This window comes from Maylandia zebra, linkage group LG3, assembly GCF_041146795.1.
Source record: "Maylandia zebra isolate NMK-2024a linkage group LG3, Mzebra_GT3a, whole genome shotgun sequence".
Lineage (NCBI taxonomy): Eukaryota > Metazoa > Chordata > Actinopteri > Cichliformes > Cichlidae > Maylandia > Maylandia zebra.
Genome location: NC_135169.1, coordinates 54,628,294 through 54,647,514, shown reverse-complemented (window position 1 = coordinate 54,647,514; position 19,221 = coordinate 54,628,294). Strand labels below are relative to the sequence as shown.

General features: G+C 41.8%; 2 protein-coding genes and 2 long non-coding RNA genes across 5 annotated transcripts in view; 1 reads left to right on the top strand and 3 right to left on the bottom strand.

Annotated features, from left to right (window-relative positions):
* LOC112429812 (protein NLRC3-like) overlaps nucleotides 1-19,221 on the bottom strand; it is a 158,064-nt gene that overhangs the window by 35,462 nt on the left and 103,381 nt on the right. The gene's annotated exons all lie outside the window — the stretch shown is intronic.
* Nucleotides 1,010-5,317, top strand: LOC112432132 (neuroligin-2). The gene is made up of 5 exons (XM_076877804.1): nucleotides 1,010-1,048; nucleotides 2,754-2,924; nucleotides 3,352-3,425; nucleotides 3,516-3,806; nucleotides 4,112-5,317. The coding sequence occupies exons 1-5, from the start codon at nucleotides 1,010-1,012 to the stop codon at nucleotides 4,938-4,940; spliced, it is 1,404 nt and encodes a 467-aa protein (XP_076733919.1). The 3' UTR covers nucleotides 4,941-5,317.
* Nucleotides 15,274-16,664, bottom strand: LOC143416838 (uncharacterized). The gene is made up of 2 exons (XR_013097091.1): nucleotides 16,628-16,664; nucleotides 15,274-16,024 (listed from the first exon to the last, which is right to left on the bottom strand). It is a non-coding gene; the product is annotated as an uncharacterized LOC143416838 (long non-coding RNA).
* On the bottom strand, nucleotides 16,685-18,367 carry LOC143416827 (uncharacterized). Its single transcript, XR_013097076.1, has 3 exons — nucleotides 17,596-18,367; nucleotides 17,085-17,237; nucleotides 16,685-16,713 (listed from the first exon to the last, which is right to left on the bottom strand). It is a non-coding gene; the product is annotated as an uncharacterized LOC143416827 (long non-coding RNA).

The window sequence follows — 19,221 nt, the reverse complement described above, 5'->3', positions numbered from 1 at the left end:
CTTGTCCTTGTGCATGTCTGCATTTCTCTGTTGGACCTCTTTGTGCTTGTCTTCTAACTGCTCGTTTCTTTTCTGGATTTCTTGGAGCGTGAGCTGCAGGTCTTCATGTATTTTGTCTTCTTGTTGTTTTTGCGCCTGCATTTGAGTGTTTTCACGCTTCAAGTTATTGAATTCCACCAAAATCCCCTTAACGAGCTCGGAGTTGTTTCTCGCTATCTGATCGATCCTTCTCTGCATCTGTGAGCAGCGTTTCTCCAGTTTGTCCTTTTCTTCTTCCACTTTAGTTGCTTTGTCCTCCAGCTGATTACAAAACTCTTGCAGTTTTAGATTTTTAGACTCAAAGTCCTGGACGATACGTTTTCCTTCTTTCAGTCTTTCTTGCTGTTGCTCTTTCTGTTGAAGAAGGTCTTTATTTTGGCGCAGTGTTTCATCCAGGCTTTCTTTCAGCATGCGGTATTTTTCCTGCATGCTCTTCAGTTCGTGCTGCATGTCTCGTTGCTTTTTGTCCTGCTCTTCCTTCTGTTGGAGGAATTCTTTCTTTTCTTCCACAGCTTCATGGAGCTGTCTTTGGAGGAGCCGATTTTTTCGGTCCATGTATTGGAGATCCCGTTGTATCTTATCAGTCATCGTTTTCCTGTCTTGGAGCTGGTTGGTCATTTCTTTTAGTTCTGCACTCTTTTGCCTGTTTTCTTTAATGAGGTGCACAATCTGCTCTCGGGTCTGAGCAAACTTGATTCCCCAGCCCTCATTAATAATTTTTATGTCCGGCTGGCGCTGTTGTCTTTCTTCCAGCTCTTTATTTTGGGCTTCCATTCGTCTACATTTGTCCTCCAGTTGAAGTTTGTCTTCTTCAATTTGTTGCATTTTTTTCTGGAGAAGGTAGTTTTCCTTCCTACTCTCCTCTAACGCCCTTTGGAAGGATGAGGAGCCATTTGGGGAAATTGGCCGGCCACGCCAGGAAGGAGAGGCGGCGTAATCTTTTTGAATTGGTTGTTTTTTTCTTGGAAACATGTTGGAGTTTCTATACGATGACTTTGAAGAGCTTGTGGTGAACGTTTTGTAGGCTGCAAACACAGATGCTGCTGAAACGAACTAAAACTTGCTGTTTCTCACCCCTACTTAAGGAAAAACATCAAAGGACTTAAGATTCTTAAGATCTATGACATCATCACTCCCTAAGCCAATGAGATTGTCACAAGACATTTTGGAATGGGGTATTTTTTTTTAAACTGTTTTCAAACTTAACTTAAAATTTCAGTGTTTCCTGGTTGTGGACTATTGGTTAGTCCAGCCGATTAAGAAATTAATTGTCACAAACATCACTAATATTATATAACAGACGACAGAAAACAAGACAGTTTTTTTTCTACTCAATAGAGGTATAATAAAAGTTTTTTTAATTATCCTACTTTTTATAAAAGAGAACATTTATTAAAGATTATGTATTTAATTAAAAAACTCTGTTCATCTAAAGCAGGGGTCAGCAACCTTTAAGACCCAAAGAGCCAAAGAGCCATAATTGGCCTATCTGGGGTTGAAAGGCTCGATAAATGCACGGCGTTTCGCCGGGTACACCGGCTTCCGCGAGTGTGACGCTTATTTTGAGCGATGAAAAAATAACAAAATATAATTTTATTTGTATATTGCAAAATCACAATAATCTTCCAATTTAGAACTACAAGTTAAAAAAAGAACTAACATAAATAAAATACACTTCAGCTAATTTATTTTCACAAACCACGCGGAGCCGCACTATAAGGACTAAAGAGCCGCAGGTTGCCGACCCCTGATCTAAAGGGTTTAACAAAAAGGGGGAGCTTCCTGCTGGAAATTGAAATGTCCCCATGTCCCCACTGGGCGATCGTGGCTCAAGAGTTAGGAGTTCGCCTTGTAATCGAGCCCCGGCTTGGACAGTCTCGGTCGTTGTGTCCTTGGGCAAGACACTTCACCCGGCAAGACACTTCACCCGTTGCCTGCTGGTGGTGGTCAGAGGGCCTGGTGGCGCCCCAGGGTGGCTGTAGCTACATCACCAGTGTGTGAATGTGTGCGTGAATGGGTGGATGACTGAACGTGGGTGCTTAACTAGTTAAAAAAACAAACAAACATCTGTCTCTTATTTTTTATGTCACACAGGAAAGAAGCTTCAATGTCTGATGAGAAGACATTAATTTGTTGGTGTTTGTGGTGTTTGGTGCAGTTTTCTTGTTCTCTGGCTTGTTGTTTATTTACAGTGGAGATGAAGATCTCTAACAAGTTGATTTGTTCACATTTGCACATCTTAATTTTTAAGAGGAATGTGTTTTTTGAGTTTGTACACTATATGCATGTAAGGCAACCGTTTCCTTTTTCTGTATTTTTGTGTGCTGCTCTTTTAACAAAAGGGGAACAAAAGACATTTAAATCGACCTCAGATGATTTGTTTAAATTTTTACAAGGTCTTACTGAGGTGATGCAAAGTGAAACATGCTTCTTTTTTGGTAATGTGCTGGAAAAGCTTGAAAATTGACCTTGAATGTGCTTAAAAAGTGCTTGAATTTGACCCTAAAAATGTGTATGAACCCTGCATATATTGCAGTATTTACAGTTTATAGTAGGAATTTCATGGCAACAGCTAATCTTTACTTTGTTTACTGGGAAATGAAATGCTGCCAATTCACAAAGCTGTGCATCAGCTGCACTTCCTGTTGTAGACTTGTGATGCACACAGGCTCTGTTCCAGCACTCAGCATGTTCTTCCTTATTTGCTCCACCAGGGGGAGCTCCTAAACTATGACATCCTGATAGGAGTGAACCAGGGAGAGGGGCTGAAGTTTGTGGACGACAGTGAGGACAACGACGGCATCTCAGCTGCGGCGTTCGACTACACCATCTCCAACTTTGTTGACAACCTCTACGGCTACCCAGAGGGTGAGGACGCCACCTCTGTACACTGTCACTTTTTCAGTTATTCCATTTTACAGCCTCCTCTCACTTAACTGCATTTTGCAGCATCATCAGGTTTTGTCTTATTAGGAGCCGCGTTTGTTGATTTGTTCGTTTTTTTCTGTTTGCTGTATTCTTTAAAATAAACGGATAATCGTCAAAATGACAAATGTGGACAATTATCAAAGCTTACATTACAATTCTGACAGCTTGAGTTCACATGAATTTTCAAAAGAATATAAAAAGCTGTGAAAGTGCTTTAAGCGTTTAAAACATGCGAGTAAAGAATGGAATCAGTAACATGTGAGCCCAGTGAAGTGCATCAAACAAGACAAGCGTGCTAAAGAGAGCCACTCATCCACATCACGGCGTGTCTGCGCCTTAACCTTTGAGGCTCTGTGGGCAGTAATGCTATCATCCCCCAGGTAGTGGGCTCCCAATCTCAGTGTCGGTGTTTCTGACAGATCGGCCTGCGAACCCCTCACAGCCAGACCACAGTCACAGTACAGACATGTTTGGATAATGCAGTCATGCTTCCTCTCTGCTGCCTGTCACTCCTTCTGTTATCTGAAAGAGTTTTTTTTCCTCTCTAGATTTCTCACTCACTTCCTGTTTACGGACCACCAGTGGGTGGCACCAGCTGTGGCCACTGCCAAACTCCATGCTGAGTTTCAGTCCCCAGTTTACTTTTACACGTTCTACCACCACTGCCAAACCGAGACGCGGCCCGAGTGGGCCGACGCCGCGCACGGAGACGAGATACCTTACGTGTTCGGCGTACCGATGATCGGTGCCACGGACCTGCTCCCGTGCAACTTCTCCAAGAACGATGTGATGCTGAGCGCTGTGGTCATGACTTACTGGACTAACTTCGCAAAGACTGGGTAGGCCTCATGTCACAGTAGTGTAAACTGTACACCTTACTGTATGTTCTCTGACAGCCTTCTAGTCATCTTGAATACTTGAATCTGGGTTGCTAGTTTAATTCCCGTGTGGCTTTGAAGAATTGAACATACTGGTTCACCAAAAGCATCCAGATCCCAGAGCAGCCGGTTGGTCTTAGATAGTTTAAAGGTTGCACAGAGAATGGGCCTCCTGTCTGTATTCAGTGTATTGATGCCACATGTTACTTATAATGGAGACTGAATATAACTTTGAACTGAAACGTTTAACCTTTATGCTCCACCAGGGACCCCAACCTGCCCGTCCCTCAGGACACCAAGTTCATTCATACCAAGCCCAACCGCTTCGAGGAGGTCATCTGGACCAAGTTCAACTGGAAGGACAAGCAGTACCTTCACATCGGTTTGAAACCTCGTGTCAGAGACAACTACAGAGCTAACAAAGTGGCCTTTTGGCTGGAATTAGTCCCTCATCTTCACAGCCTGCACGACGTGCTCTTTCCCACCACTACGCGCTCCCCCGCAGGCCGTGACCCCGGCACCATGAGGCCCAGAAACAACGTTCCTCGAACCACTCGTCATCCTTACCCTACCTTCCCATCAGATCCTGAGCCCGAGGGCTCAGAGCGCCCGCCCCAGGACCTCTTTCCCAGACACACCCGCGACTACTCCACCGAACTGAGCGTGACAGTTGCAGTTGGAGCGTCGCTCTTCTTCCTCAACATCCTGGCCTTCGCCGCCCTTTACTACAAGCGTGACAAGCGGCACGAGATGCGCCGGCACCGGCTGTCCCCTCAGCGGGGCGGCCCCGCCAACGACCTGGCTCACAGCCAGGAGGAGGAGATCATGTCCCTGCAGATGAAGGACTGGGAGCACGACGCTCACCACGACATGGAGCCCCTGCGACCCCACGACATCCTGCGGCCCGCCTGCCCTCCCGACTACACCCTGGCGCTGCGCCGCGCCCCCGACAACGTGCCGCTGATGAAGCCAAACACCATCACCGTGATCCCCAGCACCATCACCAGCATGCAGCCTCTTCACGCCTTCAACACATTCCCCTCCACCGGCCACAACAACACCCTGCCCCACCCCCACTCCACCACCAGGGTATAGTAGGGACAGGCCCGACACAGCGCCACCTAGGGACCAGGAACACTGGCTCTGCTTCCGCTCTGGAAGGGAGGCCTCTAGACGTGGGCCTTCGTTCTGTCCTCTTATTCTCTTCTTTCTCCAAAAGCAACTACACCTGCTGCGTCATGTGCTGTGAAACTTGGCAGCTCCCTCCACTGGTGGCATGTGGAGGTGCAACTGAAGTGTCCAGCAGCAGATGAGCAGTTTGGGGTGGGTGACTCAGATCTTTCAAAGATACTGTTTTCAAAGACGGTCTGCTGTTTCCAGGCTCAAGACCTCCAACATTTGTCAAAGGGACGAATGCTCTCTCGCTCCTCGCTGTTTTCTCTTTTTTACGTTGGCGTCATCTATTTTTCCATCTCCTGTGTGTTATGTGCACATTATGCTTCTCTTTTCTACATCCGTGTTTTATTACTGCTCTCTTCCTCTCATTTGACACGCCTCCCTCCTGCTCTTCTCTAAAAATTCCCGATCTGCTGAGCAGTTTGGAGGCGGGAGGCGTACACTAAACATATAACTATGAAAACACTGATATCTTTCATTCGACCAGCATTTTTAGGTGCCAAGTAAGTACTGCTGTGTTTCATTTCTCATTGAGGGAGAAGAAAAACCAAAGAAAAATAGAGTTTCGCTATTTACCGTCAACTAACAGAGTTCTGTCATGTTCTCATGACAAAGTGCCAAACTGGCCTCAGTCGTGATTTTCTTTCTTCCATCTTCTCTCTTTTTGTTGTTTTGTTTGAAGCATTTGTTTAATTGTTGTTTTTTATTGTGTGGAAAGAATTTTTCTGAAAATATAGATATAGAGAAATGATATTATATATAGTTCTATATAAAATGTGTACAAAGGAGAAAGTATATAAAAGGGTTTTCTCAGTGGGGGATCTATGCATGAATTATTTTTAAAGACGCGGGGAAAAGGACACTGTACCTGTCGATGCACGTTTCCCAAAATCTAAACGAGTCATATCGCTCCATGTTTGCTACTTTTGGTTTTTGGTTTTCTCCCGCAGAGTAAGAGCATCGCAGGAGCATCGCAGGAGCATCGCAGGAGCATCGCAGGAGCATCGCAGGAGCTCCTGAAGTCAAACGACGCCTCCCAGCACTCATTTATTAAAACGGAGTCGATGCCAAAAGTCTTAAACGTTAGAATCAAAGCAACAGCTGTGAACTCAGTCATGGTGTCATGTGCAGCCTCCGTCTTACTGTCACTACTTTTTCATTTTAGGGTACGTGAGGTAAAGCGTCCGTCGATGTAGCTTGATTGTACAAAATTATTTTTCTACGTTATTAACAAAACAGAGCAGAGACTGATGCTGCTCCTGTCTGACCCCCTTATGTCTGCCACATGTGTATTCTGACTTCATATCATCACTGCTCCCTCCCTCCTCCTCTCTCCATCCTACACCGCCTTTGTTATTTAACACCGCCCCCCCCAAACTGATAATCAGACAAATTCCCAAACAGCTGACTTCACTGTGTCGACACCGTTCCTGACTATTTCTGACCTCAGCTCAGCTCTGCTATTATCCTCACATTAAGGGTTCGTTCACCTGCCTGCAGATGATCTGTGAGCTCGTCGGTTGTAAATTAAACTCTAAGCACACTGAGGGTAACCGGGAGGCGTTCAGGGCCTGCAGTGCAGAGCTGCAACATGAAAAAAAGGGATGGGGGCTCAGATCTCCTGAACAGGGTGGAAACAACACGGTGGGTTTGTGCTGTTTGTGATTCCTGCTCCGTCACTCTGGTGGAGACCACTGCAGCTCAGCAGCGCTCCCTGCTGATCCTCTGATGAAGATGTCAACAGTATGTAAACTGAGCTGATGTGCTGCTGTTTGAGCCCACGTGGTAGCGTACGTCCAGTATGGGAGAACTTAGTCACCGGTGCTGTCTTTGCTTGTGCTCTAGCTTTAGCCTGTTTGATTGTTTGTTTTCTATTTTATTACTGCCTAAAAGGGGAGGTGGGGGAAACACATGCCTGACTTCTCCTGTCAGAGGTTTTGTAAGCTCAGTGGAAGGGAAACGTGCACAATGTAAATCATAAAACAACTGAGTGGGGCTGTGCTGCAGGTGGATCAGTGCTGTGGACAGTAGCTGTGGAAAAGAGACTGGACAAAGACTCTCAGCCTTAAATACAGGACAGAGGATGATCCGATCATCTTTCAGCTAACAGTGTCGAGCAGAAGGACGGCCGGCTGATGCGTCCATATGAACCCTTTTGTACTCACTCCTGTGTATAAGGAGGTGGCGAGGGGTTGTGTAGTTAACCTCAGTGATAGGTTTGTAGCATAAACCTATTCGTTGGAACGTTAAGGACAATTTAATTACATAGCAAAGCAAGACACGAGTAGGCAAAGTTCTTCATGTTTCCCGTGCACGGGAGAGAACCGGACAAACGCCGTTCCTTCGCTTCACCCCAGTTGCTCTCGTCCGCTCCCCCGTAACACTGCTCTTTTATTGAGGTTACATGAATATACATATGACGTTCATTAACATATGACGTCTACATACAAACAAAGAGTACGTTGCCTGTGCGTGCGTGCGTGCGTGCGTGTGTGTGTGTGTGTGTGTGTGTGTGTGTGTGTGTGTGTGTGTGTGTGTGGTGGGGGGGGTCAGAGTGTGACCCCATAAAGACTTCCCTAAACCTGCTGGTCTGGAAGTCCAGCAGTTCATCTAAACAAAAGGCACTTAGCCTAAATCAGATATAGATACATTTATCCTAAATGAACAGAGGGAGTGACTTTAAGTCTGATTTCAGACTATGTCAGTATTAGTTAAGCCAAGAGTCGGGCAAAAGCTTTATGACCCGGAAAGTTCTAATTCCCACAACATATTGTTGGATTAGTAAGCAAAACTTTTCTGTGATGAAGATTTTTGGGGTTGTTGTTTTAGTGATGGGTTCATTCTGTCAGTTAGCTTTGGCTTGTTTTCTTATTTCAATAGAGGGAGTTTTACTAAACATGGACATGTCGAGGAGCGGCTCATTATTTCTGTAACAGTGCACTTAGAGAAAACTGTCAGGTGTCGCCCCCTTTGGTGATGATGTTTTGTGCTCTGATGAGCTAATAATCAGCTCTCTTTTCCTCCTTCTTTGTTCTAAGCAGGCCTGCAAGATTGAATTAACAGCGCTGTAAAACATTGTTGTGAGAGCAAATATAAGGTGAGCTTTTCCAGATTACAATGGGCTGAGGAAAAGGTCACCTGTGGGAACCTGCCAGTTCCTGTCTAAAAGGATTGCAGCGAGTCAATCCAGTCCAAGATCATAAAGAACTCTTTTTCTAAAAACAAAAGAAAGAACAAATAAATGAGCTCATATTGATGAGGGTGGAGACTCTGATGCTTTGTGCGTGAGGCTCCACTATCAGCAAGATCTAGTGTGAATGTGTGTGCATGATGTGTGTGACTGGACTGTGACTGGACTGACCATGTGGACTAAAGTGTTGATGACTTGACACTGAGACAAAGACTGGACCAACGTTAGGATGAGTAGATGTTGACAAACAATTCACGACGCCGGTAAGAAAAGGGTGGATGCTTTGCTTTGCTTTTGGCAGGAGCAGGAGCACAAGAGAGAGAGGGGGAGACCGAAAGGTATCGATTTGTCACATGGCATCGGTTTGTCACATAGCATCGGTTTGTCACATGGCATCGGTTTGTCACATGGCATCGGTTTGTCACATGGCATCGGTCTGTTAGGTTTTGGGATGAGAACGTGTTGGATGGTTATCTGTCTTGGTCTGGTGGAGGTCTCTTCCCATAAGAAGACTGATGACTTTTTCATTAACACTGAAGTGTTTCTTTCTTCTCTCCCCTCAGATGACTTCACACTATAACCAAGGACACCTCATAGGGGATCATCTGATTGTGGCTTCTCTAATAATCTTTCTAATAGTAATATTGTTCACTGTTATGTTACAGAGTGAAGTGAGATTAGTGCTGTAAAACTTCCATAACACTGAACAGATGCCACCACAGATATGTTGAAATCTCAGTCAAAACTAGCAAAAACAAATGAAATCCATGAATCAGAAATGCTGATTGTTGAACAGATAATTCAGTCTGTGCATGAGGAGGATCCACTTTAGACTAAACTACATACAGAAACACAGGAACCAGGGCACAGTGTAAATCCAGGAGCTCTGTGTGCAACAGCTGACCTGTATGAACACAAAACACTGATTGAAGTCCACGTTGATGCTTTCTGTCTGTTTAACTTTTACATTTGAAGCAACACATTTTACTTCAAACACACAGATCAGGTAGAAAACTGTGGATTAGAAAACAAATTCATCAAGAAGGTCCTGAAGCAAGAAGTTCATCATTGCATAGAGTAAGAAAAAGGACATGAATCATCCCACGGGTCTGTGCAGTCGTTATGTTATCATCAGCTAAATCATGTCTGCATACTGTGTGTGTGTGTGTGTGTGTGTGTGTGTGTGTGTGTGTGTGTGTGTGTGTGTGTGTGTTGCTTTTTTAAATCTTCTACTTAGAGTTCAAACTTGGATAGTGATAAAAACATTGCACTGCTTCATTTAATATCTAATTGAACACATCTGTGGTTGAATTTGAATCTTAAATGTTTTGATTTCAAAGATGTGGTTCTGATATGAAGGAACAGGAAGTAAATTGTTGCCATGGATACAGTGAGACAGACGCCTCAGACCCTTATTTTTTATTTCTTAGACTTTTTATTTTATTGATTCATTTCTTTATTTTTACATTTTAAAAAGTGTATTTGTCTGAATGAACTAATCCCCATTTCCCATGCTTTGTATCACTGGTCATACTGGGAACAGCCATAGAAAATGTTTGTAAAGAAGAAATCTTAAACATGAGCAGATTCTCAGGCGATTTCTGTTTCCTAACCATTGTTTCAGTAACACGTCCCATCACTACATGTGTGTTAAAGATTTCTTTGGGATCAAAATCATCCACTGACAGTTATCAGTACAAACAGGATGCAAAAATCCAAAGTTCAGACTTCAGAGTTACTAAAACAGAGATGTGAGGAAAACTGGTTCTTCACACGACGTTTCATGTGTGAACAGTAGAGGTGGTTTCATTTTCACATGTAGGTGTTGCAGTGAGGATTGCAGGGAGACATTTGCTGAATAGCTGCAGCTCTGCTCCTGTAGACTGCCTCTGAATGTGTGTGTGGTGATAAAGTCACTTTGATTAAATGTCACCTGTCAGGGAAAACTTTGTGTTGACTGAAGAAAGTTCACTTCTCTTTCATTGCAGCTCCACTTTTATTTTTGATGCACTCATTTGTTTCATAAATGATTTCAATGATTTTGCCACAGCTCTGCATTGTCAGGTCGGAGCATGTGTGCTTTTGATGAAATGCTGATATGATGACGCTTGATTGGGGAAAGATTTCCACAGGTGGTGTTGTTGGTCTCCTTCTTCCAGTTTTCTTGTTGCTGCCTCTCTCCTCGCCTCAGTTGCTGCAGCTGTATCATGTATGTTGTTATGTTACATACAAAGAGGAATTTGTGACATTAAAGAGTAAAGATTCTTCTAATTGTTTTCATCTCATCTCCTACTGCTTTAGTCTGCGTGGACAATATATGAGTAAATCATTACCAAGCCAGATTATATTTGGAATATTTCAAACAGAGGACATTACAGTGAAATCTGCTTTCAATGTGACATTTACTTTGATCCTTTAAGACACAGTTTATACATCAGACAAGCTGTTTGCAGAGCGATTAAATGTTTGATATTGTTGTTAAAGTTGTACAGATGAGCGTTAATCACCAACAGCTTCATTAATGTGGATGAACTGGACGGTTCCAGGGAAACTATCAGGATCACACGCCTCCAGTGGTCACTGTGAGTAACTACAACTCTGCACATACAATAATTAAGATGAAGAAATGTTTTTATTGTAGAAAGATGAACCAAATGTAGTTTGACTCTCTGACAAACGATGGCAAGATAAAAGTAGTTTGTTAAAAAAGACACAAAAATGGTAACAATGCAAACAAATACAAACAACAGCATATCCTGATATGAGGCTCACAGATCAGGATCAGTACAATACGTAGCAACCGACATTGATGTTGCCATGGTGACCGCTGCTATATATAGTGTTTCTGTTACCTCACTTGTCTTAAACATCAACGCTGGCTGTTTTTCATTTTACTAATGAGTCCACTCTCTTCCCTCACTTTCGTCTCTTCCTCGTGTTTGAGCTCCTCTCAGAGAGGATTTAAGAAAGAGCTTTGATGATGGCTGTAGCTCAGGAGACAGAGCAAGGCATCTAATGATCAGAAGGTTGGTGGTTCAATCCCTGACTGCTCCAGCTGGCACGCAAAGTGTCCTTGAGCAAGACACTAACCCTCTCCGATGCATCCATCAGAGTATGAACGTGTTAAACAAGAATCAGTCCATTCACCATGGAAATATCAAAGTAGAAAGTGATGGCAGTTATGATTGGCTGCACAGCTGGATCACATGACCAGGTGAGTGGTACAAATAACAGGAAGCTTCTCTTGTGGCTTTAATAATCATTTGAATTGATAACTTGTGATTTACAGACTGTTCTTTATCTTTTCATTGTCGTCTGAAACACAGAAAAATATCAATGTTGGAAAATATGACATTTATATCTAGTTTCTACAGGATGGTTTAATTCTCCAAAGGCCACCACAGACATGACAAAGTTATTTCATCATTATAATGCACAAAAACAAAAAGCAGGATGAGCCCTGCTGCTCACCAAACTTGTGCTGAATAATAATTTGTGAATCATTTAGTTTAAAACATCAACTGACTGAATCCATGAATCTCATCATGTGTTTCTGAGTGAAAGACACAGACATGAACAGACTGAACTGTTTCTCTAACAGGTAAGACTAACTACACAGAGTCACTGACTCAGGGCCAAGGAAAAATCTTCCTACAGTCTTCTTCATAAGTTTGAAAGGAGAAATCTCAAAATCAGAAGTGTTTCTCAACCCAAATCCAGGATAAAGAGGTTCAGTGAATGTGGTGTGGAAGGTGTGGAGGTGGATCAGAGAGTCAGAGGAGACTCTGTAGAAGGACAGAGTGCCAGCAGGACAGTCCACACACACTGCTGCTCTGTTAGAGACAGAGGAGGAGGAGGAGGAGGAGGAGATGGGTGTTTCTCTGTTATTGTGCCACACAGAGGAATAATGATCAGAGCAGCAAAGACTCCAGGACTGATCATTTCCACCAAACACACACTCATCACTCCTTCCTTTCCTTTTGATTCCTCTGTAACTCACTGATATCCGAGCCCTCCTCGTCCACTCGACCTCCCAGTAACAGCGACCAGTCAGACCATCTCTACACAGCAGCTGTTCACAAACATCAAATCTGTCTGGATGATCAGGATGTGACTGAAGCTCCTCCACATGTGTCACCTTCCTGTTGTTGTCAGACAGTTGGAGCTTTGTGTTCACTGTGTTTGTGTCGATTGTGAGTTGACAGGAATCTGATGGAGAGAACAAACACAATCCAGCTGCAGTTATTGATCCATCATCTGTTCATTGATTGACACTTTGATGATGACTCCTGACATCAGAGATGCGAATGATTAAGATGGTTGAATGTGTGCTGCTTTGTTTTCATGAATCCCATTAAAAACACACTTACACTTCCTCAGACCTGGTCTCAACCATTGGCCTCCAGCAGGCTCCACCCTGAAAGGAGGAGGGGGGTCAGAGCAGCACAGTCAGCATGCACACATGGACATTACATGGCTCTCATACACACACTGTTACACACTGATAAAGGAACAGTCCAACATTTTGACACATAAATGTTTCAACTTCAAAAGAGCAAAACTCATAATCACATCACATTTAATCTCCTTTATTAAGCACGATGTCCAGGGAGCATTGACATGTGCCACAGTCAAGGTTCAACACACTGTGACATTCATGCTGTCAGGGAGTGGCTGCATATTAAATGTAAAGACTGGGACTGGCTACAAAACTGATTCAGTACAGGTAGAGTGCAGCAGCCAGTGCATCACATATTTTGAGCTAATGCAGCAGTCATCACACCACATACTGCTTTCTATGTAAAGGAGCCTTCATTCTCAGATTAGGGCTGTTTGTGACCATAAAGTCTGTCTCACAAGGGCAGCCACTGGTCCAGGCGAGGATGCCTCCACAGTGGGATGTCTGAGGGTGCAGACATGGGTGAAGTTAGGACCAGGTGCCAGTGGACCTGTGTACCTCTGGAGATAGGAGTTATTGTTTCACTCCACCAAAAGCAGGAGAGAAAGATGTTTATTAATAATCCTTCTAATTAATAAATGCTCTGTAGAGCAAATTTGTTCAAGGTAAACAAACATAAAATATGGAAACAGCATCAACCAATCACAATGCTGCACTCTTGCAGGAGGAGGTTGTGATTTGATGCATGTGATGAATATATTTATTTCTTATTCTCCTAACAGGAAAATTATCCTTTATTTTTGTATATTTATACTAACATAAGTGCATTTAAAGGCTCGTCATCTTGATTTATTTATTCAGAAATGATGTCAAACAATAATACAGGGAAACCCTGAATTAAATGACACAATTCTTGGTCATTGATGGTTACAGCTAACAGTGTCTCTGGGACCACTTTGGACAGCATTTGACTGAAGTGCTGTTTGGCTGCAGGGCCACCATGAAGGCTCTTTCTGGAGCTCTCAGTGCTGCAACACATATCCTGCAGTGCAGGCTGCAGGGTACCAGGACCAGTGGTTGTTAATGCTACATCCACTTTACAGTCAAAAACACCCACTAGTCTGGGCCTAACACCCAACCGGTGACCCGGTTTCCTCCACCAGCTCCATCCCTTTGTTTCTTAATCTCTTCTTTCTGTTGGAATGATTATTTCTTATTATAATTTGAATTTCAAGGTTGATCGACCAAAGTTAATTCACTTTGACTGCATTCTATTTTTCTGTTGTTTTCTACTAACTATTATCACAAAGTCCAGAAGATCAATTTGATATTTTAGCACAAACAAGTTTCAGTAGTAAACGCTCAGAAGCAGCAAACTAGCAGTGCAAAATAGCCCATTTTAGTAGGCGGCCAGTTAAGTTGAGTGACCTAGTAATCCATTTACTTTTACTAATATGTTTTTCTAAGCTGGGGAAACAACTTCCCCCTAATTCTAGTTTATGCTGGGCCAGGCTAAACATGTCCTGGACATGGTCTCTGCACACAGATAAAGCTTAAAATAAATAAAGAGAGTGAAAATGTCAGTTCCTTTCCAGAGATCAGTTTGAACAGGCTGCACCGTTGTTGCTGACAGAGATTTTGTCCTATGAGACCCCATACAGACATCTACTGTTTAAGTTAGAGCAGAATGGAAAAATGTTCCTATATGTGTGATTGTTCAAATAACACTGGTTTCCAGCGTTAAGTAATCAGACAGAGCCAGTTTCCTCATCTATCAGACACTGTTTGTGGCTGTAACGGCCATCTACATTCCTCAGAGTGTCCAGTCTTAGCTGCTCAAGCATCTTCACTGCTGCCTCTCCTGGGTTATTGTAGCTCAGGTCCAGCTCTTTCAGATGGGAAGAACTGCACTGAAAAAAATATGTTGTTGGATTTACTTAATTCAATGGTGGACATTTGTTGCACACAGATGTTTTGCTTTGGCAGCAACTTAAACAATTGAGTTAAATTAACACAATTTATTCATGTTCAATAAACCTGTGCAATTTGTGTTGATAAAATGTGACTTAAACATGTTTTGATGAAGTAATTTGAGCTCTTGAAATATTTTAATCCTTCACAATTTTCTCACGTTATCCCAACACCATTCAATAACTTTTACCCAATACTACTTGGTCACTTAAATACTACATGTTATCTTCAAATTACATTTTGCTATTATATTCTAGTATCAAATACACAATTTTCAAATGGAGGCCTTATAACAGATTGTATTGTTCTCTTCCAAGATGGTTGCTGGCATCCACCAGTAACCTTTCAAAACAACATGTCTAATTTCACTGCAGTAGGTAAAGAATTAAACTGACATTACTCCTCTACTGAATCTATATAAACCAACAGTTAAATAATGTCAGTTCTTCCGTGTTCTCTGGAATCAATCGCAGCAAAGAAATTAGACTGTTTCTTTTGAAAAATGTTGGGAAAGAACAATACAAAACATTCTATTTAAGGCCTCTGACATCAAGATTCAGTTAAACAACAATTATAACTAAACAATTTGAGGTAATGTTAGTTTCCATTAACATTAAATTAGGTTACTGAATTGGCAAACACCTTCCTATTAACACTACCCATTTTACCCCAATAACTAAAGAAATTAGCACTTGCAGGTCAAAACCTTTATTCAAGAGACGCAAAAATAACATTGATACAGTGACTGTCAAAAATTACAGCACTGATCATACTGTGACATCTTGGTTCAAAACAGCACACTTAGAAATATTCAACGTTCTTTACTTCAACTGAATGAAACTGAAAATACCATTTCACACGGCCCATATGGGATATTTAGACTGTATAACTGTTCACGCTACATCTCTTCACTAGTAAAAGAAAGAAAAAATACAAAGAGAAATTTAAAAATGCTGCCAAACAGACAAACAGAACTTGTACAGAGCAAAAGGAAAAACAAACAACAACAAAAAACAGCTCGTCCTCATGGCAGTTGCAGAGTATATAAAAATGAACCCTGCGATCCGTTCCTGGAATTGAGCTTCAAAAATGCAGCAGAACAAGTGTGAGATTTAAATGTCCTCTCACCTAGAGCTGGTCACCTCACATGCATAACAGTGAGCTTCGTTGCAGGAGCAGTTTTGTCTTAGTTGTGAGCTTTTCTTGAGAGCTGAATTGCATCCAACTCCATTACCACCCTTTGAATCACCTCAAAAGTGTAGCAGAGTTGTGATGGGTAACTCATGTTGAAGGAATAAAAAAGGTCCAAACAGCATGGCTACTGCAAAGGTCACGTTATCCAGATCTTGAAGAACAACATCAGAAAAGTCATTGCCTGGCGCATCTCTGGAGACAGATGTTCATTGTGGTTTTCTCAATCTGTGCAGTGGCCTCAGGCAAGTCCTGGTTAAACACAAAACATTTCTTTAAGATTCCTTTTTAAGCTCATCTCTTTTGAATCTACCAGTTCTAATGTTAGAGTAATTTAAACCAATGCAAGCAACATAGTAAATAGCTATAGCCAAAGAGTGGCCTGCCATGCTGCCATTCATGGTCTAACAGAGTTTCTAAGAGAGGGTGAAAAACATAATAATTTCAAATGCTTTACATTCGTTTTTGTTAGAAAGACACCGGCCCATCAGAAATCCAGGTTATGTCACTCAGAAGATGTTAGAATTTAGACTTTCAGCCCCACAATTTGGTTAGCTGTTGGTCAGTTGGTCTTTTTTTTTTTTTTTCAAACAAAAGCTAATGTAAATACTGGTGGGATTTTCCTTTGTTCATTAGAATGACAAATTTAAAGTTTTTTTCACACTGATGTGACCCCTAATACAGGGGTGGGGGTGGGGCCTCAAGGGCCGGCGGCCGAGTTCACTACCAGGCCTCATGTGAACTTCAAATTATTAAAGAGGACTACTGGTCCTAACCAGTCCAATGAGGATCAAGTGGATAACTAAATGCATTTTTAAATGTTGCAAATCCACAATCTACTCATAAAACACTCACCATGAACTCCTGCACCAAGATGTTGCAATTGTCTTTCACACAGATGCAGAGCACTTTGATGAGGGACTTCAAGCATTAATGTCATCCTTGAGTATTATAACAAAGAAAACAAAGATTTGTGAACTTTTCAGTAGCACAGAAGAAAATGATCCCAGACAAAAACTCTTGACTTTTTAAACCAGTCAACATGCAACACCAGCATCTACAAAGCAATATCAAAAGTTCCTGTTTGACATCAACTTTATGGATATATAGTTTCCAGAACATTTATTTTTAAAAAAAGATAATTTTTTCTCAGTGGGCCAGTAAATGCATGACGAAAATTATGGCATCCTTTTAGTGGAATCATTACTCACAGGTAATAGTTGACTGTTTCAATGGATGTAGCATAAAAATCTTTTACTGACCTAATGCAATACATATACACTTTGTAGTTAAAGAATTTTAAAGTTCTTACTGTCATAATGGCAGCTACATCCTTTAGCTTTGTGCCCTGTTCCCCCGATCACTTTGCAAACACTTTCAGCAGACTGTCAGAGAGAAACTCAGCTCCGTCAGAAACCTTGACTGTAAAGGCATGGTTGGGATGCACTGGAATGCTGCATTTCATCTGAAATGACATAAAATTATTTTGAAATAACAGCAGGCACTGTGCTTGGTTAATCAGTAATGTTTTGTTGAATAAAAACTGTGTTTCCAGATCTTATGGGATTAAAAAAAATCCAAAGATGTTTGTTTCTGATTTGCAACCCAACAACCCACAAGTTACAACCTCATTTCAGTTCAAGTGTGCATTAATGCGAGTCCAGTAATCACCTTTCTGGCAATACATACAGGTATAAGTTAAACCTATGGCAGATTTTGGATTTCTCAGTTGTATTAATAGGGTGAGTATGCATGCACCTAATAATTATAAAAAACCTATTATAATTAAGTTACAGAAACGAAAATAGAATATATTTTCTTACCATAACACCTTGAACCCACAATCCATCAGCTGACTCCTGGTGAAATGCAGAATAGAGGTCGTCTCTCAATGTGCAGCAAAAAAAACAAAAACAAAAACAAAAGGACAGCAGGTGAGGGCAGGAGGGGTAGGGATGTAAGCTAGCATAATGCCGCTGATGATATTAGCTAAAGCTGTTCAATGTCCAAAATCTCACTAACACCACGGTGCAGTAAATACACAATGTAACTGAAGAGTCAGTTGGCAAATCTATTCACACAGAAAACCAAATTATGTTATGAGTGCCTCATAATTAGGTTTAATGTGATATTACGGCTCTTGTGCCAAAGACAAATTCAAATGAAAAAGCGCCAATTCTTTGACAACAGATAAAACAGCAAATAAGCTAACGGCTCTTTTTTAGCATGTTACATGGCGACACTCTAGACGTTTAACTACATTTGGCTGAAATATGGTAAATATTAATTCAAAAAATCAAGACATACCAAAAACGTAGAGTTGGCTGCTCGACTTGACTGAGATGGATGCCTTTTTTAAACCACGATCCAAAGCCCGCGAGATGAAATCACGCGTGGTTTCACGAGATTTAACGTTGCTATCTTATTGACTTACTTCACCTGAACATGATATGAACAATTTAATACACCCTTTCTGCATATCATGTAGTTTTTACACTATATAGTTACATTTAACTTTAAAACATGAGGCAATTGTGTTAAATACATGCAAGATGCTTACATAAATCCAAGAGATGGCCAGTCCCTTTTTTTCAGTGTGGAGCTAAAAGCTGAGACCAGAGACTTGCAACCTTCCTCTGTGACCAGGCAGCCTGACAGCCTGCAGACATGACAAATACTCTTAGAGAAGAGAAAAATAGCTAAATGCAAACAGGAAATCGCAGCCAAAAATCATTAAGAAATGGCATGACTGAAACAGGAGTTTAAAATGGCCATTAGTCAATCTAAACCTTAGATTGTAAACCTCTAAACCAGGGGTGCTCAATACGTCGATCGCGATCGACCAGTCGATCGCAAAGGTAGTATTGGTAGATCGCATGGCATTAAAAAAATAGATGCCAGCCTATCATCCATCCCGTCACTTGATTGATACAGGGAAGCCAGTCAGATGACAGCAGATTTTTTCTGACGCTTAGGTCGCTGCGCATGCGCAAACAGCGGCGCGAAGTGTAGTAAAACTGACAAGCTAGTCAGCGAGTTAACTCCAATTTTTAGCTCTCGGTTTTTTCTCTTAAACCTGGCCGTCAGCAGCTACTGTCCGGACTATGCATCCCTGGCTGATTCAATTCAGTGCAAGTCATCAGAGTAAACTCAGGTAATGACAAAAAATTTACATAGTTAATTGTGTTGTGAAATATTGGATATTGCGGTTATGCATGTATATACATTGTAGATATAAAGAATCCTCAATATATTAATAAATAAGTATATGTTTTGGATTTTTGTAGTGGGTAGATCATTTTGACTTGGTCATTTTATAAGTAGCTCACATGCGGAAAAAGTGTGAGCACCCCTGCTCTAAACCTTATATACTGAACATTTCAAGAACGCTGACCTGAGTGTTTCCAGTTCACAATATGGACTTTTCAGTCCAGAAGACAAAACTTTCA